The sequence below is a fragment of the Schistocerca nitens genome, chromosome 9 (assembly GCF_023898315.1).
Source record: "Schistocerca nitens isolate TAMUIC-IGC-003100 chromosome 9, iqSchNite1.1, whole genome shotgun sequence".
NCBI classification, from domain to species: Eukaryota; Metazoa; Arthropoda; class Insecta; order Orthoptera; family Acrididae; genus Schistocerca; species Schistocerca nitens.
This window is the reverse complement of record NC_064622.1, coordinates 477,505,612-477,527,683: the sequence shown is the minus strand read 5'-3', so window position 1 is coordinate 477,527,683 and position 22,072 is coordinate 477,505,612. Positions and strand designations below refer to the sequence as shown.

General features: G+C 40.4%; 1 protein-coding gene across 1 annotated transcript in view; it reads right to left on the bottom strand.

The window, feature by feature from the left end:
* The window catches only part of LOC126203560 (sorting and assembly machinery component 50 homolog B), a 113,474-nt gene that overhangs the window by 5,632 nt on the left and 85,770 nt on the right, over positions 1 to 22,072 (bottom strand). The window contains exons 8-9 of the mRNA XM_049937884.1: positions 19,902 to 20,063; positions 4,727 to 4,853 (exon numbers count right to left, since the gene is read on the bottom strand). Of these exons, the coding sequence (XP_049793841.1) occupies positions 4,727 to 4,853; positions 19,902 to 20,063 (289 nt within the window). The remainder of the gene's footprint in view (positions 1 to 4,726; positions 4,854 to 19,901; positions 20,064 to 22,072) is intronic.

The following is a 22,072-nucleotide window of genomic DNA, read 5'->3' as shown; positions in this document are numbered from 1 at the left end:
CAAACAAGGAACACTGCACAGGACTTTTCACAACAGACGTAATACTGTTAATAGCAATAGCAAAGACCGTCACACTTAAAACACTACCTTGAGTGACACTGTTCTCTTGTTCAAAGCGACTAGACAGTACGTCTCCGACTCGGTACCGAAAATAACGTGGCGACAGGAAGGACCGAATAAAATTGGGAAGACATCCACGAAAACCCCATTCGTGGAGCTGCCTGATGATAAGATGCCTCCAAGTAGTGTCGTATGCCTTTTCAATGTCAAAAAATATTCCCAACAGGTGATGCTGGCGCAGGAAAGCCTGTTGTATAGCCGCCTCCAGGAGGGCCAGGTTATCAAAGGTGGAGCGATACCTCCTGAACCCACACTGAAAGTGACTAAGGAGTTGTCTAGATTCTAACATCCAGACAAGGCGGCAGTTGACCATCCGCTCCAAGGTCTTCCCCACGCAGCTAGTGAGGGCAACACTACGGTAACTACCCGGGCACGTGCGGTCTTTCCCAGGTTTTAAAAGAGGAATTAAAATTGCTTCACGCCACGAGTCGGGGAAGTGACCAGACATCCAAACTAGATTAAAAAGTCGGAGGAGGATTTCTTTATTTCTCCCTGTGAGGTGCCGCAGCATGCTATAGTGGATTCTATCCTGACCAGAGGATGTATCACGAGCCCCACACAATGCAGAATCCAGTTCCCACATGGAAAACGGGCAGTTGTACTCTTCCGTATTGGGTGAGCGGAAGTCAAAACTGCTCCTCTCAGCAGCCACTCTGTGGGGCTGGAAAGCTGGATTCTGACTGGCGGTTGCAGTAATAGCTGCAAAATGAGCCGCCAGGGACTGGGCAATATCTTTTGGGGTCGTTTGGAGATTACCATTCCACATTACAGCAGCCATAGGGCACCTCCCACCTCTCCCAGAAATCCTCCTTATGGTCTCCCATACAATGGAACTTCGTGTAGAACGATTAATGGTGTTCAGGAACTGCTGCCACGACCTCTTCTTGCTCTCACGAATAATGCGGCGACATCTTGCCCTCGCCACCCGAAAGGCTGCAAGATTCTCAGCAGTCGGCCGACACTTGAACCGACACAGAGCCGCACGCCTGGTCCTGATTGCAGAGCGGCATTCGGCACTCCACCAAGGCACAGGTGGCCTCTTCCGGTGGCCTGTGGACTGTGGAATGGATGCTGCAGCGGCGTGGTGGACCGTTTTGGTAATACGATCCACCCACACCTCAACATTCGCACAGTGTTCGAATTGGGCCAACTGGCTATAAAGTGTCCAATCAGCTCCACTGAGCACCCATCGTGGTGGTCTCCTTTCGGGCCCCACGCCATCTGGCAGGTGAATCCAGATTGGGAAATGATCACTGCCGTGCAAGTCAGCAACCACTTCCCAGTGAGCACTGGCGGCAAGAGCTGAAGAGCAAAGCGAGAGATCAATGGCAGAGAACGACCCAGTCGCCGTGCAGAAATGAGTACTCTGTCCTCCATTGAGCAAGTAGGCACAGGATGACAGGAGAAGCCTCTCAATCGCTCTACCCCTGGGGCAGGTAATTGCAGAGCCTCAAAGCACATTGTGGGCATTAAAATCACCACAAATAATGAATGGCTGGGGGAGCTGTGCAAGAAGATCGGTGAGGGCCGCTTCATCAAGAGCATCATGTGGGGGCAAGTAAAGTGAACATACAGTCAATGGATGACGCACGTGCACGGACACAGCGACGGCCTGTAAAGTCGTCGTAAGTGAGAGAGGCGAGGAGTGGTAGTCCGTCCTCACGAAAATACCGACGCCTCCTCTAGCTCTCTCTCCACGCAGGTCATTCTTTTTGTGGAGTGTATGCCTCGTATCTCAGGGGAGTATGATGGATGGAAATACGTCTCCTGGAGACAGAGACACAGTGGTCTACCCTGCGATAGTAGACGAAGTTCCTCCACATGCGTCCTGAACCCTTGCAAGTTCCACTGAAGTATGGGAGCCATCTATGATGGGGGTAGCACCTTCATCCTGTCTCTCCGACGGGGCGAGGTGACCGCAGCAGGTGGAGGGGCAGGCATGGGACGAGATGATTGCCCCACACATACATCGTACTCCATCAACTCTGGGGAAGAGTCAGATGAAGCCTCGCGTAAAACAACATCCGCATGGTCAGATGGTTTACCACGAGATTTGACCCACTGTTGCTAGTGTACAGGAGCTTTCTGTGGTTTGGTGGACTTTGGGGGAGCTGATGTGGGAGTGGTAATTGGCGCACTGGGCTTGGGAACAACCTCAGCTGTTGGAGGCGCGAGGGGCTGGACCAAGTTCGCCACTGTACCTTTGTCTGCCGTTCGCGTAGGGGCTACTGGCTCTGAAACACTGGCTGCGTTGCAAGTGCACTGACAGCTGCAGGTGTTAGTGCCAACACTCACCACCTCAGTCTGCGTTGAGGCATCGACTTTTGGAGTAGGCTTCTGTACCAGGGATGCAAAAGATGTAGCAAATGTGGGAGGTTGCATCGACTTATAAATCTTCTTGGCCTCACCGTAGGGGATACGCTTGGTTGTTTTTATTTCCTGGACCTTGCGTTCCTCTAAAAATATTCGGCAGTCCCTACTCCACACAGGGTGGTTGCCAGAGCAATTAATACATTTAGCTGGAGACGAGCAACCAACTCCTTCATGAGCAGCCTGACCACAGTTTCCACAAGTCGCTTCGCCTTTACAGCCTAAGGTGGTATGCCCAAAACGCTGGCATTTAAAACAGCGCATTTGGGTCGGGAAATAAGGCCTCACACTAAGGCGAAGGAAGCCAGCTTTAACATGTTCAGGAAGTTTTGTGCTACTGAAGGTCAGAATAAAGGAGTCGGATTTGACAAGAGTGCCATCAACCCTCTTCATGATGTTTTGGACATCAACGATACCTTCTGGAGCCCACTCACGTTGCAGTTCTTCCTTGGGAATATCAAGTAGATCCCGGCATGTCACAACACCTCTGCTGTAGTTCAAGGTGCTGTGCAGTTCAGTGTCTATGGCATACTCTCCAAGGCATTTAGCAGATTGGAGGTTAGTTGCTTGCTGGGAAGTGGAAGTTTCCACTAGCAAGGTCCCATTATGTAAGCGCTTCACCGATTTTAAGGAGCCACAGATTCCCTCCAATCTGTTTTGTATATAGAAGGGCGAAACCTTCTGAAAACTACCCTCCTTCCGTTTCACAATGAGAAACACATTCGGATTACCAGAATGCATTCTGTTACCTAAGACTGGACTTTTTAAAGAAGCGCCGGAGTCAGGGGGACTGACTGCACGGGCCCTCTTAAGAGACTGGGTGTTGGAACCTTCCAGCGGCCCACCCTTTCCGCTGGGAGGAAGAAAAGAGGATTTCGAAGGATCCATCGCGGTCCCACGAGCAGCTAGGGAACTAGAAGTCCACCTAGACAGAGCCCCGCGTGCCTAGGTAAGCCTTATACAACTGAGGTACGGCAGGTTCCCCAGAGGTTGCCCGCTATCGACTGTTCCACCTCAACAACCATGCATCTCATCAGCGCGCAGCACACCTTGAGATTGAGGTTTTTTTTATAGAGGTTTATTCCATCCTCGCGATCCGGGCGGTCAAGCCAAGATCCCCATTCCCTGAGGCACACAACGTTCCACCGCCGCGCCGCACGGTGGTCGCTGAAGTATGCCCAGAGGTTACAGTGACAAGGGACTGGCGGCGCTTACCAGTCCCCAGCTCAGGAACCCCGTGGTCGCCAAGCCCATACCCAGCAAATGAATGCTGAGCCCCTGGGGGCTACACATATACAAAATATTATTTAAAAAATAATCTCATACTGACATTCAACAGCTATATATATGACTCAGAATAAAAATGAAAAAACATAAGCAACTGACAAATTATTACGAAATTAAGTTAATGATTTTCGATTTACAATTTAATTTTGCCAATCATGTTGAAGAATAGTGCCTCTCCTGGAAATGTAATACATTTTAACAGTGTCAGTTCTAAAATACAAATAAAATAATACATAACAGCAATGTTAATCACTAAACAGCACCAGGCTACTTCTTTAATGACACATTCATTCATTTCATTCACTTGTGCTGCATTTGTGAATCGCAACATAAAAATGTTCAAAGGAAACAGAGTTGAAATGCCAGCTGCAGGCAAGAAACTGCACATTTTCACACAGTGAAAAAAGCATGTTCCCAATGTCAAAACAGTATTTCACAAACTTCTTACTCACACCTATGTGCATATTTGGCACTCTTGCATCTTGCTCCAGAGGGGCAGAGCAAGTTACAACCAATGTGGACAAAGTTTTAAAAGCTGTAAATTCAGAAAGTCATAACTTTGTACTATCAGAATTATGACCATATTTTTGAGTGTTTCATTTTTTCTACATCTAATGAAATACTTATTATGACAGCTAATATGTCCAACAGTCTTTTTTAAAAGTACACGTCTGCTACTCAATGACTCCTCTACATAAGGTGTACAATTAGAATTTTTTTCACTGGAGAAGGAGAATTATATTGATGATAATTTTACACTAAACCGCATTATGAAGTATCACGTGCATTTTTTTTACACATTTTAAAGATATAAAAGTTATAAAAATAAACAACTTATAAGTTGACAAGTGATAGCTGCTCATGTGGGTGGTCTCTCAAGTTAAGCTCATCTCGATATTTGTCTAAAAACAAAACTCCAAAGTGAAATGATTGCAGTACTGTTACTTACTGAACCTGAAGTTTCCGATATTCCCACAATTGAAGAATACGTGTGTGCGAAACAGGTCCCCCAGGCTGCCTTTGCCCGGCCTGAATGGTAGCGGAGTGTACAAATGCACGGCTGCAGCCCAGTACACCTGTGACACACAAGTGAAAAGTCCCTTCATCACTTTGTGACCATCTGTCAGCTTTTTTAACTTTCAGTTGAGCATCTATAGTACTTATAAATTTAAAAGCAATTTCCAAACCATAAATCAATCAGCGTAAGTTAGAAAGATGAAATGGAAAAATAGAAAAACATTAATTTCTACTGAAGCAGCTCTGCTACATCCCTCTGTCACAATAAATAAATAAGTAAATAAATAAATAAAAAATAAAATAAATTTATATATACAACATTTAGCATTCTACTACAAAAATCACTGACCAGCACAGCATTTCACAATTACAGTATACAGCCAGTCGAAATAGTACAAGTGGTATTTTACGAGCACAGTCGTTTTCAGTCTTCGATTCAGCCAAGTTTAAAATGAATATCTGAATTGAGAAGTGACAACTTACAAACCTGCTTTTTGATACTGATGACGACAGTAGACAGGTTACCTGTATTTACATGAAAACATGTAACCTTTTTTAGCTGCATAATAATGCACAGTTCCTTCAAATATACACACATTTGTTAGTAAATGTTGAAACTAATGCAGTTCAACATTTTGGAGACCAAGCCTGAGCATAGCTCAGGCTGCAACTTACTGTTAAAAAAAAGAGCACACCTGAGTAGAAATAAGGCTGCAACTTTCTCAATGTGTGAGCCACCTATCACTCGAAAACTGGATTTATTTTGTATGAGAACAATTTATGGATTTCTCGCCACCTGCTCCTCAATTAGTGCTGCTTTCTGTTGTCAATTTCTAGAATTATTTCCAAAGAAACAGTCATGAATATAACAGCTGCTGTTGCCAATATAATCACACTGACATAATTTCTTGTGTGTACTCATTAGGTTTTGCAGTTTTTACACATTTTACACACATTTTGATTCTGCTACAAATACGTCATGTTTGTTGAGCGAAAAAGAAATTTTGGAAGCTCAATAGGTAAAAATAAATCTTGAAGCTTGGCCTTTTCTTTATGTATTACCCTTGAAGATCCATCAATTACATACGTGACAGTGACATTTTAAATAACGGCATAAATGGCTGGTTTTCTAGGCCCAATATTCTTCTAAGTGGCTAGTCTCCAAAGTGTTAACACCCTGAGTTGACAATGTATACTATTTTCTTAACCTTGTCATATCAAGTTGTATTTGTTAATAAAAGGTTACAGTTAAAGATCACATTTCTCTTTCGGTGGGGCATTTTCTGCATTAACATAACAAAATTGTTTCACTCTATAGGACAGTAGCAAATATTCAGTCCAGTTTCTGTGCCTGTCAACCACTCACTGCCTGAAAACTGAATATCATTCTAAAAGTAAAGAACATACTGAGCTGAGAAAGATGCAATTCTTCCACCATCCCTGCTGCTGTGTCACAGATATTCCTTGGTGCCCGAATGATGCTAACAGTGAACAGGAACAGTCATTAACTGTTTCTTTGTGCAATTTTGAAATGCATGACAAAATTTATAATCACACCAAGTGAGAGGTGCATAGATTATTTGGTTATTGAATGCAAAAAAGTTCACCCTATCAAAATTTGCAGACAGATAACGTAAGTTAATGAAACGTGATTAATAAAGCTTCAGTTCAAAAATGGTGAAATATGTTTGTAGGAATTCTGGATGGGTAGGTACCAAGGAATAACACTCACGTTAGTTGTAAAAGAGATTGGCAGTATTTTATTCAAGCACATGTGCAATATGTTAGCACATACCAATGACAATGAACCAACTGGCTCGTGCCACACTCCAAGGATCTGCACAACTCAAAGAAAAACATGTTTGTCAAAGATAATTTTACACAACATATCGTGGCTCACTTCAAAGCCTCACCAGTCATAAATATGGACTGAAATCCCAAAATCAATGTATATCTGAAACTTATTTCATTAAACTAACCAGCATTAGAAAAGAGTAGTGTAAGAACACTTTCATTCCAACATAAAATTATCTTTGGGCATTTGAAGTGATGTGCCTACTCTACTGAATGCAGTCGGGCGCTGCCGCCACAGTTTTAGCTTCGTTGCTCACTGTGGATCTGGAGTTTACGAGTGAGTCACTGGTTATGTTGTGTGAACAGAAGTTTGCAGTGCTCTAACTGTGGCACTGCTATTAAGTGCCGAATGTGATTTCAATGTGGTATTAATTGGATACAAGTGTGACCTATTATAAACTCATGTGCAACTAGTGAACAATAATCTGAACTCTGAAAAGTTCTTGTAATACGAGCAGACAAAAAGGAAAACAAAAAAAAGAAAGAAAACGTGTATTCAGCCATGTTGGAACTGAGAGACAGTATTATTTTGGTAATCACAAATGGAATCTCAGTTAACCACCACAGAACATATGGGACTCACAACTTCAATAATAACGGTCTGTCAACAGTCTACCTTTGCTAGTAGTAGATAATTAACCATGTAATTTTAATGAAGCACTTTCAGAATATACATAAGTGTGTTTGTTCCTACCCCGTGTAAAGTTGACAGACAATTCATTTACATTTACCTCAGCAAGCTTATAATATACTGGTGAATGCAGAAGAATCTTGTGTCATTGCGCGCGCGCGCGCGCACACACACACACACACACACACACACACACACACACACACACACACACACACACACACACACAGGGTCCAAAAATAAAGAAGTGAAACTATTTGGCAATACATGAAATATTCCGGAATTATTGGCAAACAATGTGAATGACAGTGTGCAAGTTTCTGGCATTGTAAAACTGCGGGCAAATTTCGATAGCGTAGCGATGAGTGTTAACAAAGAATATTCTGATTTCACAAGGACTAATAGTGCTGTGCTCATAGCGGGTGCTAATAACATCTACAGGAACAAAGCCAGTGCCTTTATCACGAAGGTGTTTAAAGTGCTGCAGTTCCTGTATTTCACCAATGGCATCGTAACAACATTGTCACTAAGGTATGACTTGCCAGACTGGTCGTGCATTAACAAATAAATTATACTAACTAATTTGAAGCTGAAAAACTTCTGCGACAAGTTTGTGAATGTTAAGGCGATAGACATTACTAACTATGAAAGAACCTGTTTCACATACCATGGAATGCATCTCAACAAATACAGTAAAAGGATGCTATCTTCTAACATAAGCAATGCTCTTGAAGAGATGTCTCTTGTCAACAAAAGTAGAAATAAGTCTGTTATTGTGCTGGGTGATCCTTCACAGGGAAACTAATAGAGTGGACCAACTCCCATGGAATTTGGTCCGTGAGACACAAAATAATGGTATGCAATTTAGAATTAAAGACCCACTCAGGTGCCACATTCTATGACCAATTAAATGATTCTCTGTTTGATTTAATTCGTAATAATTTCATAATGCATCTTAACATAGGCAGTCTATCAGTAGGAATGATGAACAAATTGTATGAACCAGAAGTATTTCTGGAGAACACATGTTCTGTAAAAGTTTTATGCTTAAATGAGCGCTGGCTTAAAAGTGAAAATATAAACTTGATAAACTCACTTTCAGGTTACAATTTAGCAGTGAGTTTATGTAGAAAAATGGTTTTGAAGGATTGTGCATTCTAGTGGAAGAATCACTAAGCTTTGAAGTCAGGCAGACTTTTAATTACTTGAAATATGGCATATTAATTATTAGTATATATCATTTCCCTGACTAGTCCTCTACATGTGCATTTTTAGACAAAATTTGAAACCTCGCTGTATAGATTGCAGGTAGAAAAGTTATGTAAAAATGTCATCATTTGTGCTGACTTCAACAGAAATGTAAGAGCTGATGACAGGTTTGCCATTTCTATGAAGGACATGTTATCTAAAAATGGCTTAATATTAAACTTTATTGAGTACACTACAATAATGGCATCTTCTGCAACATGTATAGATAATATAGTTCATCTTAGAATTAGATATAATCTGACCATTCAGCCCTTTTTATCCCATTGCCAAATTTAGATAAAACTGTAACAGTGAAACGAGTCAGGAACTTTAGCCAAGACAATGTGAATACATTTGTCTCAAGACTAAATGAAACATCTTGGTCTTTCAGCAAGCGGTACTTAGTAAACACAAACTACATTGCTTTTGTATCAGATTTCATGAATGTTTTCAATGAATGATTTCCCTTCATAACACCACATGACAAAAACTGGAAAAAGAACTCACGGATAACTGAAGGCATCAGGATCTCTAGTATTAGAAAGAGTAAACTGCACATGCAAGCAAAGAACAACCATGTTGCAGAGTTTGTCAGCTATGTAAACAAATACAAAAGAATATTTGGTAGAGTAGAAACACAAGCACACAATACAAATGGTAAACAGTAAATACATATCAGATGCCACAAATAAATCAAAAGTTGTATGGCAAATTGTCAGGAGTCAAATAGGTGCAGAAAAAAACAAAAAGTTTTAATCACACATTAGAAATAGATGAGGAAATGGTTACAAATTCTAGACATATTTGCGAAGAACTCAACACATATTTCATAAATTCTAACAAAATTGACAAACTCCCTCCTCTACACATTGTTGTTGTTGTTGTCGTCGTCGTCTTCAGTCCAGAGACTGGTTTGATGCAGCTCTCCATACTACCCTATCCTGAGCAAGCTGCTTCATCTCTGAATAACTACTGCAACTTACATCTTTCTGAATCTGCTTAGTGTATTCATCTCTTGGTCTCTCTCTATGATTTTTACCCTCCACGCTGCCCTCCAATACTAAACTGGTGATCCCTTGATGCCTCAGAACGTGTCCTACCAACCGATGCCTTCTTCTAGTCAAGGTGTGACACAAATTTCTCTCCTCCCCAATTCTATTCAATACCTCCTCATTAGTTATGTAATCTACCCACCTAATCTTCAGCATTCTTCTGTACCACCACATTTTTAAAGCTTCCATTCTCTTCTTGTCCAAACTATTTATCATCCACGTTTCACTTTTCACACACAAGTCCCAATACAATGCAGCAAATATCAGTAGAATTCAAATTCACTCATGTATCCCGCTATGAGGCGACTAACATTATGAAATCCCTAAAAAATCTGAAATCATTGGCGATGTGATGAAGTCCCAACAAAAATAATAATGGCAGAATGTGATAATATTGCATCCCAATTCTGTCACATAATAAATCAATCATTTGATGAGGGCTGCTTTCCAGGTAGGCTGAAGTATGTGGAAGTTCGGCCTTTCCACGAAAAGGGCAGACAAGAGGAGATGGGAAATTTTCACCCAGTATCAATACTAGCAATTATTTCTAAAATATCTGAGCGAGTAGTGAGCAACCAACTAGAAAAATATAACAAAAACATAACATTATTCTTAATAATAAGTATGGACTAAGGAAGGGCCAAAGCACTGTGCACACTATTAATGAACTAATCACTAAAATAAGCAAATGCCTCGATAACAAGGAGAGTGTATCCGGTATCTTCTGTGACCTCAGTAAGGCATTTGACATGGTAAACCATTAGCAGCTGCTCCTAAAATTAGCTTCTTAATGGCTTCCATGAAAAATCTTTGGATTGGTTCAAGTAATATCTCAAAAATAGGAAACATAAGGGGGCGAGACAGCTTGCTCTAGCTGGAAGGAAACACAAGCTGGTGTACCCCAGGGGTCCATACTACACCCATTACTATTTCTGTATTATATAAATGACATGCTAGGTAAGGTAACTTCAGACACTGTTCTGTATGCAGATGACTCAAAAGCAGTAGTCTGCTGTAGAAACACTGAAGAATTAGCACAGAAAACAAAACAGACTCTTCAAGAACTAGAAAATTGAATAAATAATTATGCTATGAAACTAAACTTAACAAAAACACAAATTGTACACTTCACTTCAGGACCAAACAAACTGTTGAATATGCTGGGGAGTTGAAAAAGGAAGCTATGACTGGAACAAACAATAGATACTCATGCATACCTTTATTTGCAACCCTTGACATACTGACACTTCCTTCCATATTTATATATGAAACACTTCTTTTTTAATTAAAAAAATCCGTGTCATTTTGAGGGAAATTCTTTTACACATGCTTATGAAACAAGGAACAAATAAGATTACATGTTACCTCGCCACAGACTAACATTATTTGAAAATACTCCATATTACATGGCTCTGAAGCTTAGCAATAAAATCCATTCCAAGTTGAAGGGCTGCAAGCTAGAATCCACCACTGCAGACATTGGTCTTTAAATATGTCCGCTTGTGTCTGTATATGTGTGGATGGATATGTGTGTGTGTGTGTGAGTGTATACCCGTCCTTTTTTCCCCCTAAGATAAGTCTTTCCGCTCCCGGGATTGGAATGACTCCTTACCCTCTCCCTTAAAACCCACATCCTTTTGTCTTTCCCTCTCCTTCCCTCTTTCCTGATGAGGCAACAGTTTGTTGCGAAAGCTTGAATTTTGTGTGTATGTTTGTGTGTCTATCGACGTGCCAGCGCTTTCGTTTGGTAAGTCACATCATCTTTGTTTTTAGATATATTTTTCCCACGTGGAATGTTTCCCTCTATTAATTTATATCTAGATGTAAACATATATATTACTTTTATGGAAGTACGTGGTCTTTGAAGTATATCCACATTTATAAACTACAGAAACAAACATGAAAAATGCTTCAAAAGAATGATTTCAAACCACTGCGCAAATTTTAAGAAAAAGGAAGAAATCTAACATGTAATTATCTTTTTATGTTGTAATGTGCTTCTGGGAGCATCCATATGCTTTATTTAAATGTATCTTGTTTTAGATATACTTAGGTAGGCATAGAAAGATTCATTGATGAGTCAAGAATGTTTCAATCAAATGATTGTATATAATGTGTTGTGTGACAATAAAGATTCTATTCTATTTCCTGTGGACTGGCAGAAATTTCTGTTTTTGTGGAACTTATAACGTAAGTATAAAAATCTGTTGTTGCCATTTCAAAACATTGCTAGATTTATTGGACATTCTACTTTATACACAATAATTTTGGTACTGATAGTGTCAAAACTAAATACACATGTGAAATTTTGATTCAGTAGTACTTATTGCAGGGGGGGAACTGAAAAAGAACTCCAGTACTGACATACATAAGTAAAGAAGTGATCTTTCTGTTTAATTCTTTTTTACACCATATTTACAACACAAAACATAAGATAGAAGTGCATATTAGTGTTCATAATGGAGCACAGTACAGTACAACTTGAAGCGAGGAGAGATACACAGCCTGACATTACATTTGGTGCACTCAAATGAGTTGTCCTTCCTCCCAGCCTTCCCTGTTAAAAATTTTTCCTTTTCACTGACCTTTTTTCATTCCTTCTGGAATGGTGACATGATTAGGGAAGTGTTTTTTTGAGAGTCAAGCAACTTTTCCAGAGCCTCAAGAAAAGCTCTACAACACCAATCTTTTATATATTATCTGTATGAAATTTGTTGTTGTTAGTTTCTTCTTTGTTATAATTGTGCGGTATGTAGGCTTTTGATACTGCCATTACAATTCAGTATAAAGCCAGTTTCCCCCATCACTTCACTGTTTTCGGTCCAGAGCACCACATGACAGTTGGTCAAATAGGTCCACCCAAGCATTGTGTTGATTATAATCAAGAATTGCTGAAAGTTTAATTTTTTCTGTTGATTTTTTTTGTTGTGATACTCTGCATTGTTGCTGTGTGTCTCATTCTGGTCATCCAAACATCATCTTATCCTTCCAGTGCATAGCAAGCGCGTTCTCTTTGAAGCGGAAAACTTATTCCCCTATTTTTAGCTTTGCCTCCTTTAATGTTTTTGGCAGTCCTTTCCCATTCTTCATTACTGTCCCGACAATACCAGTATTCTCAACTGTACACTCCTGTACAAACAGTCGACATACACAGGGTGCCTTTTACCCAGCACCTTGCTGGTCAAACTCATCACAACACTAGCAGCACTGTTATCTTGTTCTTCATCTTTTCCACGGTACACTTCAAAATTCCATATAAAAACTGTTCTGGATTCAGCCAAGATATACAGCTTCAATAGCTTCATACCATACTTATTTGGTTTACTGGACATATAAACCTTGTAGCCTATCCTTCCCCTGAAGGGACAAATTCCTTCACTGACTGTTACAGCTCCTTCTGGATAAATACTTTGAAATTTTTCTCTTATTGAAATGAGGAGAGGTCTAACTATATAAAGGACATCAATATCCTTTTTCACCTTTCTTCTTTGCTTGTTTGTTGTCACTCCGGTGAAACATGGATACTATATTTATAAATCTCTCCCTTGAAAAAACAGTGGGGTAAAAATTACAGCTGACAACAGGATCAGTGCTCCAGTGACTCTTCATGTCTCCTCTCTCACTTATTGTCATATGCAGAAAAATAGCAACAATTTTTTTCCATTTCTGCTTTTGTCACAGTTTTCCATTGTTTGAACCTTGAATTAGGCAGAAGCTTATTCACAGACCTCAACTTTGCAAGTTTTTGCCTGGCATAACAATTTGTTTGTTCCTTCATAGGTGTTATTAGAGCACTGTCAAAGAAACAAAAGAATACATCTAAATAATGTACTCAGCATCTCCACTATATGATGAGTAGCAACTTTCCTTCTCATAATAGAATACATCTAAAGGTTCACTTGATTCATCAAGTACTCCATTATGTGTCACACCATGAGGGCCTTTGTATATAGCTACATAAGGAATTTCGTCTGCATCGGTCCAGTCACCATCAAAGACACCTTCACACCTCTTTCCATTCTGAACAGGTTTCCTGGTACATCTGCAGGAGAATAATTGATAACTACAAAATCTGTTGATTTGTTTGAAGTTGATAAATGTATGCAGCAACTCAACTTCAAACAAATCTTGACTTACCACTATTTTCAGATGACGTATAATCTGAATAGTCATCAAATACTCCATTTTCGTTATCTGCAGACTCATCAAGGACTTCGTAAATCATTTGCTTCCAATGTTTCTCTTCTCCACTACACATTTTGTACACAAAATCTACACAACAACACACTAAACAGAGAGAACTCAAACTTCAGGTAAAGCCTACAAAGTAAACAGCAATAACATAGGTTTCAGTAAGGAAGAATTTTTGCAGTGAAGCCACTACTGCCATCTATCGGTCAATGCAGAGACTACAATGTCTGTAGACCACAAACACTTAGCAGGAGTCATAAATATACTTCCCATGCCACGTATAATAATTGTAACTGACGCAACGTAATATTACGCTTGCTGCACTTTCCCATTTCCTCCAAGTGCCGTAATATTATGTTAGCCACAAACTACGTGTTACAGCAACAAACTGCTGTTTCACCATACTGTGTCTCATCCATGATATAAACATACAAACTGTCAGCAGATGTCCATACAATTGTGTTCTGGATGGAAGATGGCATCCCGATCAACGGACAACCATGCCAATGAAGAAGACACCAGCCACCTATCAAATGGGATAGTGTTCGCTGGGTAGTCCCATATGCACAATTGCAGTGTACACAGTAACATACAGTGCAGTGAAGATGCCTAACAACTCTCTGCAGTGGAGGGCCACAGGAAAAATGGAAGCAGAACAGTCACAAAATTATGTGGCCCAATGGATTAATGTGAATCATTCTGTTGTTTCCCGGATGTGGTGACAGTTTATAGAGACCAAAACTGTATCCCAAGACCAGGGCAGGGCTGACCACAGGTGACATCATAGAAAGGCACCTTTATTTGACTGTAGGGGCACTATGGTACCACCTTAGTACTACACAGCAACTGGCATCAACAGGACGTGTTGTACTGAGGCAAACGGTGTACAGAAGGCTTCAGCAGAACGGCCTTTATTGTCGGAGACCTGTGGTGTGTGTACCTTGACGAGTCTTCACAGGAGGAAACATCTGGAGAGGAGGCGTCAACATGCGACCTGCATGGTCAAACAGTGAGCCAATTATCTTTTCACAGATGAGTCCTGATTTGGTCTGGAGAGCGATTCTCGACAGACTCGCATCTGGAGAGAATGGGGAACACAATTTAGGAAGCCAAACATTGTGGAAAGATACTTGTACTGAGGAGAATCCTTAAGGCTAGGCGCAAATTGAGATGCGTATAACACGTGTGGCGCGACGCACTGCAGTGCATGTTTTTTTAACTTCACAGGTTCAAATGGGACCACGCAAATTGGGACGAGACATGCACCTGCACAGGGTGGCATGGGTTTGTGGTTGTGGCACAGTTTCTCGTGCCGTGCGCCACACGAGCACTGCGGGAGGGGTGAGGAGGGGAGCGGGATGACAATCCTGCCAAATGCTCACTTTTGCATGGCACATATGGGCAGTGGAAGTATTGCCCGTCTGAAAAATACAGCCTTATGGTATACTGAATTTTATTATCACTGAGTACTGTTTCGTTTTTCGTCATTTAAGTGCTCCACCTAATTTAGTTAGAACATAATAGTTTTCAGTTACAAATATCTCTACAGTTCTTTTGTTTTGTTTCTTCTTTCATCAAGAACAATGCTCAGTTCAGTAACTGGGGGACCATTAGCCACTGGGATTATATCTTCTGCCTCCACAATGTTTTCAGATCGTAAGAAGGGACAGACGATTCATTTTGAGGGCAGTGAATAAGGAACTGAGGAATATTATAAAATCATGTGATTTAGGAGCAAAGCAGGAAAGTAAAACAAGGTTATCTAATTGCTGCCTGTTATGCTGACATATCTCTACAATCCATTGCAAAAAATCGAAAAGGTGTAATTTCCACATACATGACCTCTTTGTGCTTCTGGTAAAGTGTCCAATGAAGTACGAAAGTTTCACTATCTTTACTTGAATATGGATGTAATAAGAGACATTATACTATGTACATGTGGACATCACATTTTACTGCAAGCTAGAAACAGCCGAAAAGCAGTCACAAATAGCAATGTTTTAATTGGCTCGCCACGATGAGAAAAAGCATTTCAATTTTTGTGTGCACATTACCAGCACTAACAAACTAATTATACAAATGAAAAAAATGGTCAATATTATCACAAAAGTAGGAATATCCTAAAAGAGGGTAGTGATTAGATATATTTAATTTGTTGAAATGTACTTCTGACAAAGGCAGATCTACTTTCATGACTGTTTTTCGAACTCCAGCTCACAAGGCACACATGGTTAGCTTCTGCATTCCTGTTACGCACATTATCCTCCACTGATGACAATACACTGAGCACTGTGTTGTGCGATAGATCAATTGTTTATTTTTCTCAGTAACAACTATTTTATTCACAATCACACACTGTCAGTTTGGCAAGCCATAGGTGAGTAACCAGCATCCGGCATGTGCCTATCATTCCGCATGAAGGAATGGTCATCATCATTTTAATACTGCTCAGATCAAGAGAAGGGATAAAATCCATTCTAGTCTTTCAGTGTTAAAAATATGATGGGTTACAGAGATTCAACCAAAATTCCAACAGAATTGGCAATTAATTTTTGTACAAGTTGTTAACCTTTGCTCATTCGAAGAAGCATCACCATTTATGAGTAATGACCACATTTCTCTTGTTGACACATTTAATTTTACTTCCATTGTCAAAACACAGTGTAATTTGCACAAACTCATCTCTCTACAGCTATTGCGACAGAATTCTGAAACAGAGTGACTCGGTAAACAAATAATTGGCAATCACAGAGCTCAATAGCTTAAGAAAAACCTCATAGTGTCGATTTGCAGTAACATAAGAGAAGAAATTTCATGTTTATTTTCATACTAAGAAACTCCTGTTTCCGTAGCTGTCAGTAACTCTTAAAAAATTACAGTCACTGGAGCGAAAAAATAAAATAAAAAGGGAAGTGTAAGTACTGATATATCGCCATAGATAAGAAAGTTCCCTGTGTTTATGAATTGGCAAAATACTCTCCTCCTTGTGTGCTATCATTCGCCAAATTTTTGTTTCAATGTCTCTTGCAGTTAAGGAGATATGAGAGATGTTGCGAGTATTTCATTCTCGTGGACATGAGATTCAAAGTGGGCACGCTGCATAGGATCAATTTTCTCGAGATCGGAGGCAGACAGAGACCTCCTCTCAAGTTTAAACAAAAATTCAACATGTTAGCTACATTTCATACGCAGCAACATATGGTGTAGAACACACCAAACACGAAATCATAGCGACGTCTATTTTTCGAATTTTGCATAGCGTCTTATTAAAATGTGTATATCACAATAAGTATGACCATTAGCGAGATGATGGGCACTCCACCACGAAGCTGACATATAAAGCTACAAGCAAGGTAAAATCATTTGATAAATATTACAGTGTGCACACGCTTCATTTCTGTCAGCACAAAGCATCGTCAATCAGCATGTGCAGATACGTGTACGTGTCTCAATATGTGTTGGACACTTGCGGAACGCGCGCGTCGTGCTGTAGTGTCGTGTCGCTTCTCATGTGCTATACGCGTCACAATTTGCGCTCAGTCTAATGATGGGGGCAGGGATTATGTTGACCACTCACATACCCCTCCATGAAATTGTAGGGGTGAATCAGCATGATTTAACTGCTGCCAGGTATCGTGACAAGATCTTGGGACCTCACGTGCAGCTGTTGTGAGGTTCTGTGGGCCCAGCTTTCTTACTGACGGATGATAATGCTCCACCTCACAGAATACAGTTGGTTGGTGTATCGTTGGAAACAGAAGACACTGCATACACGATGTGGCCTACTCCTTCTCCCAATTTCAATCCCATAGAGCATGCATTACGGAGATGGGTTGAATTGTGTCAGCATCCACCAACCACTCTCCAAGACCTGCAAGCAGCTCTGCAGGAAGAATGGGTGTTATTGCATCAACATGAGATTGATGACATCATTCACTGCATACCCAGTCATCATCAGATCTGTATTGCTACCAGATGTGATCATATCGCATACTGAACACATTAACCAGCTGGCGGAATGTGTGTAAATCAGTTAACTTGAAAAAAATGCAGAACTTTTTTGTCCATCATTATGCATGTTGCAGTTGTTTACATTCTGTATTTCTTACATTGTTCCTACTTTACTGTCACTTTTTTATTCTGTTCTGTGGCAAAATAAATGCAGCACTGCACATTTCCATTTGTTGCTTTAATTTTGGACATCAGTGTATTTGTTATTATGTTTTCGGTGAAAATACTTTATCAGAAACGCAGGTTATTAAAATACAGGAAACTACTCAACAAATTTCATAAATTTCGCATTCAACCACTCTGTCTCATAGCAGTGTTTCATCGAGAAATGAGGCCATATGAGTCTTTTAGTCTGTACATGAATTTGGGTCAATTTAATGACAGTCCTGATTATCTGGTGTTGGCAGAGGACGTCTGCACTAATTCATCTGTTCTTAAGCTGGCCAAAAATGCTTGGTAACGTTCAAACTTAAAGTAATGTAATGTTCAAATTGGGTGGTTGTATTCATAAGCAAAATCACTTTACTGTATCAACACAGTTCTCTAACTACTCATAACGAGATTTGGGGCCTGTCATCTAGTTGTTACCTTCAAGACATTTAAAATTAGGTCCGTCTGCTTTTCTTAGCTCTTGAAATAAGGAACAGGTGACAAAGCAAAAGGAACTCAGGATGTTCTTTAAATTTTTCATTTTAATATCTGCATAGACTGATCACTGGCACCATTTTTATATGGAATAAGTTCATCTGAAAGTTTAAATGACATTGTTTCGTTTTTCTTCATTGGATAGTGTGTGTGTTTCATTGTTCAGAACGCTATCTACAGCATTGACTTTCATACTTTCATCTACATTTTCCAAAACTTGCATAAAGCCACAACTGAAACATTTTCGTTAACAACACACACACGGTGCGACCTAAAATTTCAATATTTAAAGGCCTGGCCAGACAGAATGTGGCCTGGCCATCCGGCCTGTGGCCTTGAACCGCAGCCGGCAGGCCGCACTGTTGAATCGCTCGTTACTGTATGGCGGCGGTCACACAGGGTGCGGCTCTGCCGCACCGGCATGCGGCCTGCCGCACCGGCCTCCGCCAGGTTGTCACAGATTACAGATTCGCTGCAAGCCGGAGCGGCTGCTTGCCTCTGTTGGCGCACTCAACTGCTCTGTGGTCAAACTGGAAGCAGTGGCGTGAGGCGGTTTTTGTTTTGCAGCTCGTAGTGCATGCACACAGAAAGACTTACAGAGGAGGTGAGAGAATACAACTTTTTTGTATGATACACGCGATACTGATTTGTAGGTAGAATACTTTTGCCCTCGATATACTCTTGATAGAAAGCTGAATTCTGAGAAATAGTGTTGTCACTGTGACGTCCATAACTTCCAATATCAACTACTGTAAACTCCGTAGTATGGATCAACGATCGCCAGGAGAACTAGCTAAAAGAACTATTTGTAACAGAAGAACTAGGATCCACTATCCTTCGGGCATTTTAACCTGATAGGCTTTCCGTCTATGCTTCCCAAAGTTCTACAAATCCTTCTTCAGATTTCTTCCGCATATCTGTTGTAGGAGTAGGTAAATACTTGGGCTGTAGAACAGTCCATATTGCCTGGCAAACTTGTTTCACAATAACGTGTCCCGCATGAAGCTTCCAAATCCTCTAACGCGAAGACAATCGCGCTAGACATGCAAGCTTAATAATGAGTTATAGGAGTAGGTAAATACTTGGGCTGTAGAATAGTCCATATTGCCGGGCAAACTTGTTTCACAATAACGTGTCCCGTATGAAGCTTCCAAATCCTCTAACGTGAAGACAATCGCGCTACGCGTGCAAGCTTAATAATGGGGTTCGGCCTCTTCCACAGTGTAACAACTGACGCATCAAGAGTCGCTGCGGCCGCCGTTGCCTGTATGGCGTCCCTGGCCGCTGACGGGTCCGGCCCACCGCTGCACCGTCCGTTGCAGCGGCAGGCCGGATTCTGTCTGGCCAGGCCTTAATGCAGAAGGACACCTACAGCGTTACCACTTGAACATTTTTTGTCGCTCTTTCATAGCTATTGCTTAAAATAATAATAATAATAATAATAATAATAATAATAATAACGTCTGACAACTCACATCAGCACCAAGGGCATTCCCATCAGAGTGAGGACCGGCTCCTCTAAGCTCAAACCCTCTTAAATTGAGTGGTCCACCGAGGAAAAACCGGTCACAGATGCTCACTTGCTTATCTCCAGCTAAGTGTGTCAGCAGTCCACCTTGAACTCCACCCTGAATAACCTAACAACACAAAACAAGAGAATGGTCATTACCTTTTTACTTAACACATCCATTATTTATGGAACTGAAAAATTAATAATTACTAAATTTAATGGGAAAAAATCTTAATATTAAATATAATACTGCAGAAATTAAGTCGTACACATTTATATCCAACTAAACCTATTTTTGTATTATGATTATGCTATAATTCACCATCTTTATACTGTATTTGAACTTATTGATGAAGCCCATTGTATGAGAAAATACTGAACGGCTAATAAAGATTCTTATTCTTATTCTTAATTCTACTTTTAAAATTGTTTTAAAAACTGAGAATTTGTGTAGTCTGTGTTAGGTTCCCTTTTTCATATGGTAAAGCCCATTAAACCCTCTTTTCTGGCACTGATACCTAAGATTTGGAATCTGGAAAAAAAACTATACAACTACAGCCACTGATCAAACTACAAAGCGATAACTTAAATTGTACATACAGTGCTTTAAAGAGTAAATGTATCACATATACCTTCAACATCTAGACTGGAAGTGTCATCGTCTATTTTCAAGTAATTAACGAAACATACAAATGTGATGAATGTAATCCACAGCTACTCGCTTCAGGAGTCAAGTTTTTGTCATTTGGCGGTCTGCGTTCGCGCGCGCGCGCGCACACACACACACACACACACACACACACACACACACACACACACACTTACAGGTAAAGATCACAAAGTAGTCATAAAATAATGGCATAATATAAATACTTGGACATAAAGTCAACACCTCACCTTAAATTCAGCAATTCCTGATTGTCTTTTTCACTTCTCTATACTACCGTCCAGTCACCGGAGTGCTTCTTTCCTGTAGTGACAACACCAGCCACATCTGCTTCATGTCACAACAGTCACCTTTCCCCCCACCTTTCTGCGCACTACAATCAAGTGTATGGCCTTCACTGAGTGCACTGAGCCATCAGCCATTCCATAGCATTCCATTACAGGGAACATGAAGAAACAACAAACCAACAGTATCTATGCCAAATATCATGTATATTACTGCTTCCCTCAAGAACAAACCATAAATCCGTGAAAGAAAGCATTACTGCTCTCCCTCACAACTCACCGAGATAGATTTGATAATGTGCTTAATACAAGAACAGGAAAGAGCAGTAACACTTTTTTCTACAGTGTTATAGGTCTATATTGAGGTCAGCAGTAATCCACCATGCATGAGCAGTTTGCATAGATACTATTGGTTTGTTGCTTCTACATGTTCCTTGGAATACTATGGGGCGGCTAACGGCCCAGTGCTGTCAGTTGGGCAGTTTACTTGTTTAAAGAACTAGCTAGTGCATGACAATGCAGCTATTGTGACTTGAAGCAGATGTGGCCTGTGTTATCACTATAGAAAAGGAGCACTTCAGTGAATGGGCAATAAGATGGCAAAGCGAAACAATCAGGTATCGCTGATTTTAAAGTAAGATATGAACTTTATGTCTGAATATTTTTATTATATTTTAATTTTATGATTACTTTGTGCTTTTTTAGTGTGGCTGTATGAAGGGTTGAACAAAGACAGCCAGATGATGGGAACTCGACTCCTACCTGTGGATTACATTTCTCATACTTGTGTGATGCATACTACATAATGTTAATGGTTACCTTCACAATCGCTTCTCCAATCCTTTAGATGGACAATATTAGAGTGATTATGACGATTTACCCTTGCATTGATTTGACCTGTTTCTCATTTTTCATAAATATGATGGAAGGGAAAGAAAGTTTTAACTTTTTGTCAAGAACATTAGATATACAGCACAAGGTCAGCTAAACAAGGACAAAAACAGAACAAACTACAATCTGTAGCTGAGAATATACTTCAACAATACACTGCAGTTATTTGCAGGAACTACTGAAAATCTAAATTGGAATGGCTGGCGATGGAGTAATAATACAGCTCCAGGAAATATGTCCAGTGCCCTAATCACTGCATCATTTGTTCTGCTACTGACTGCAAACCTGCTTGAG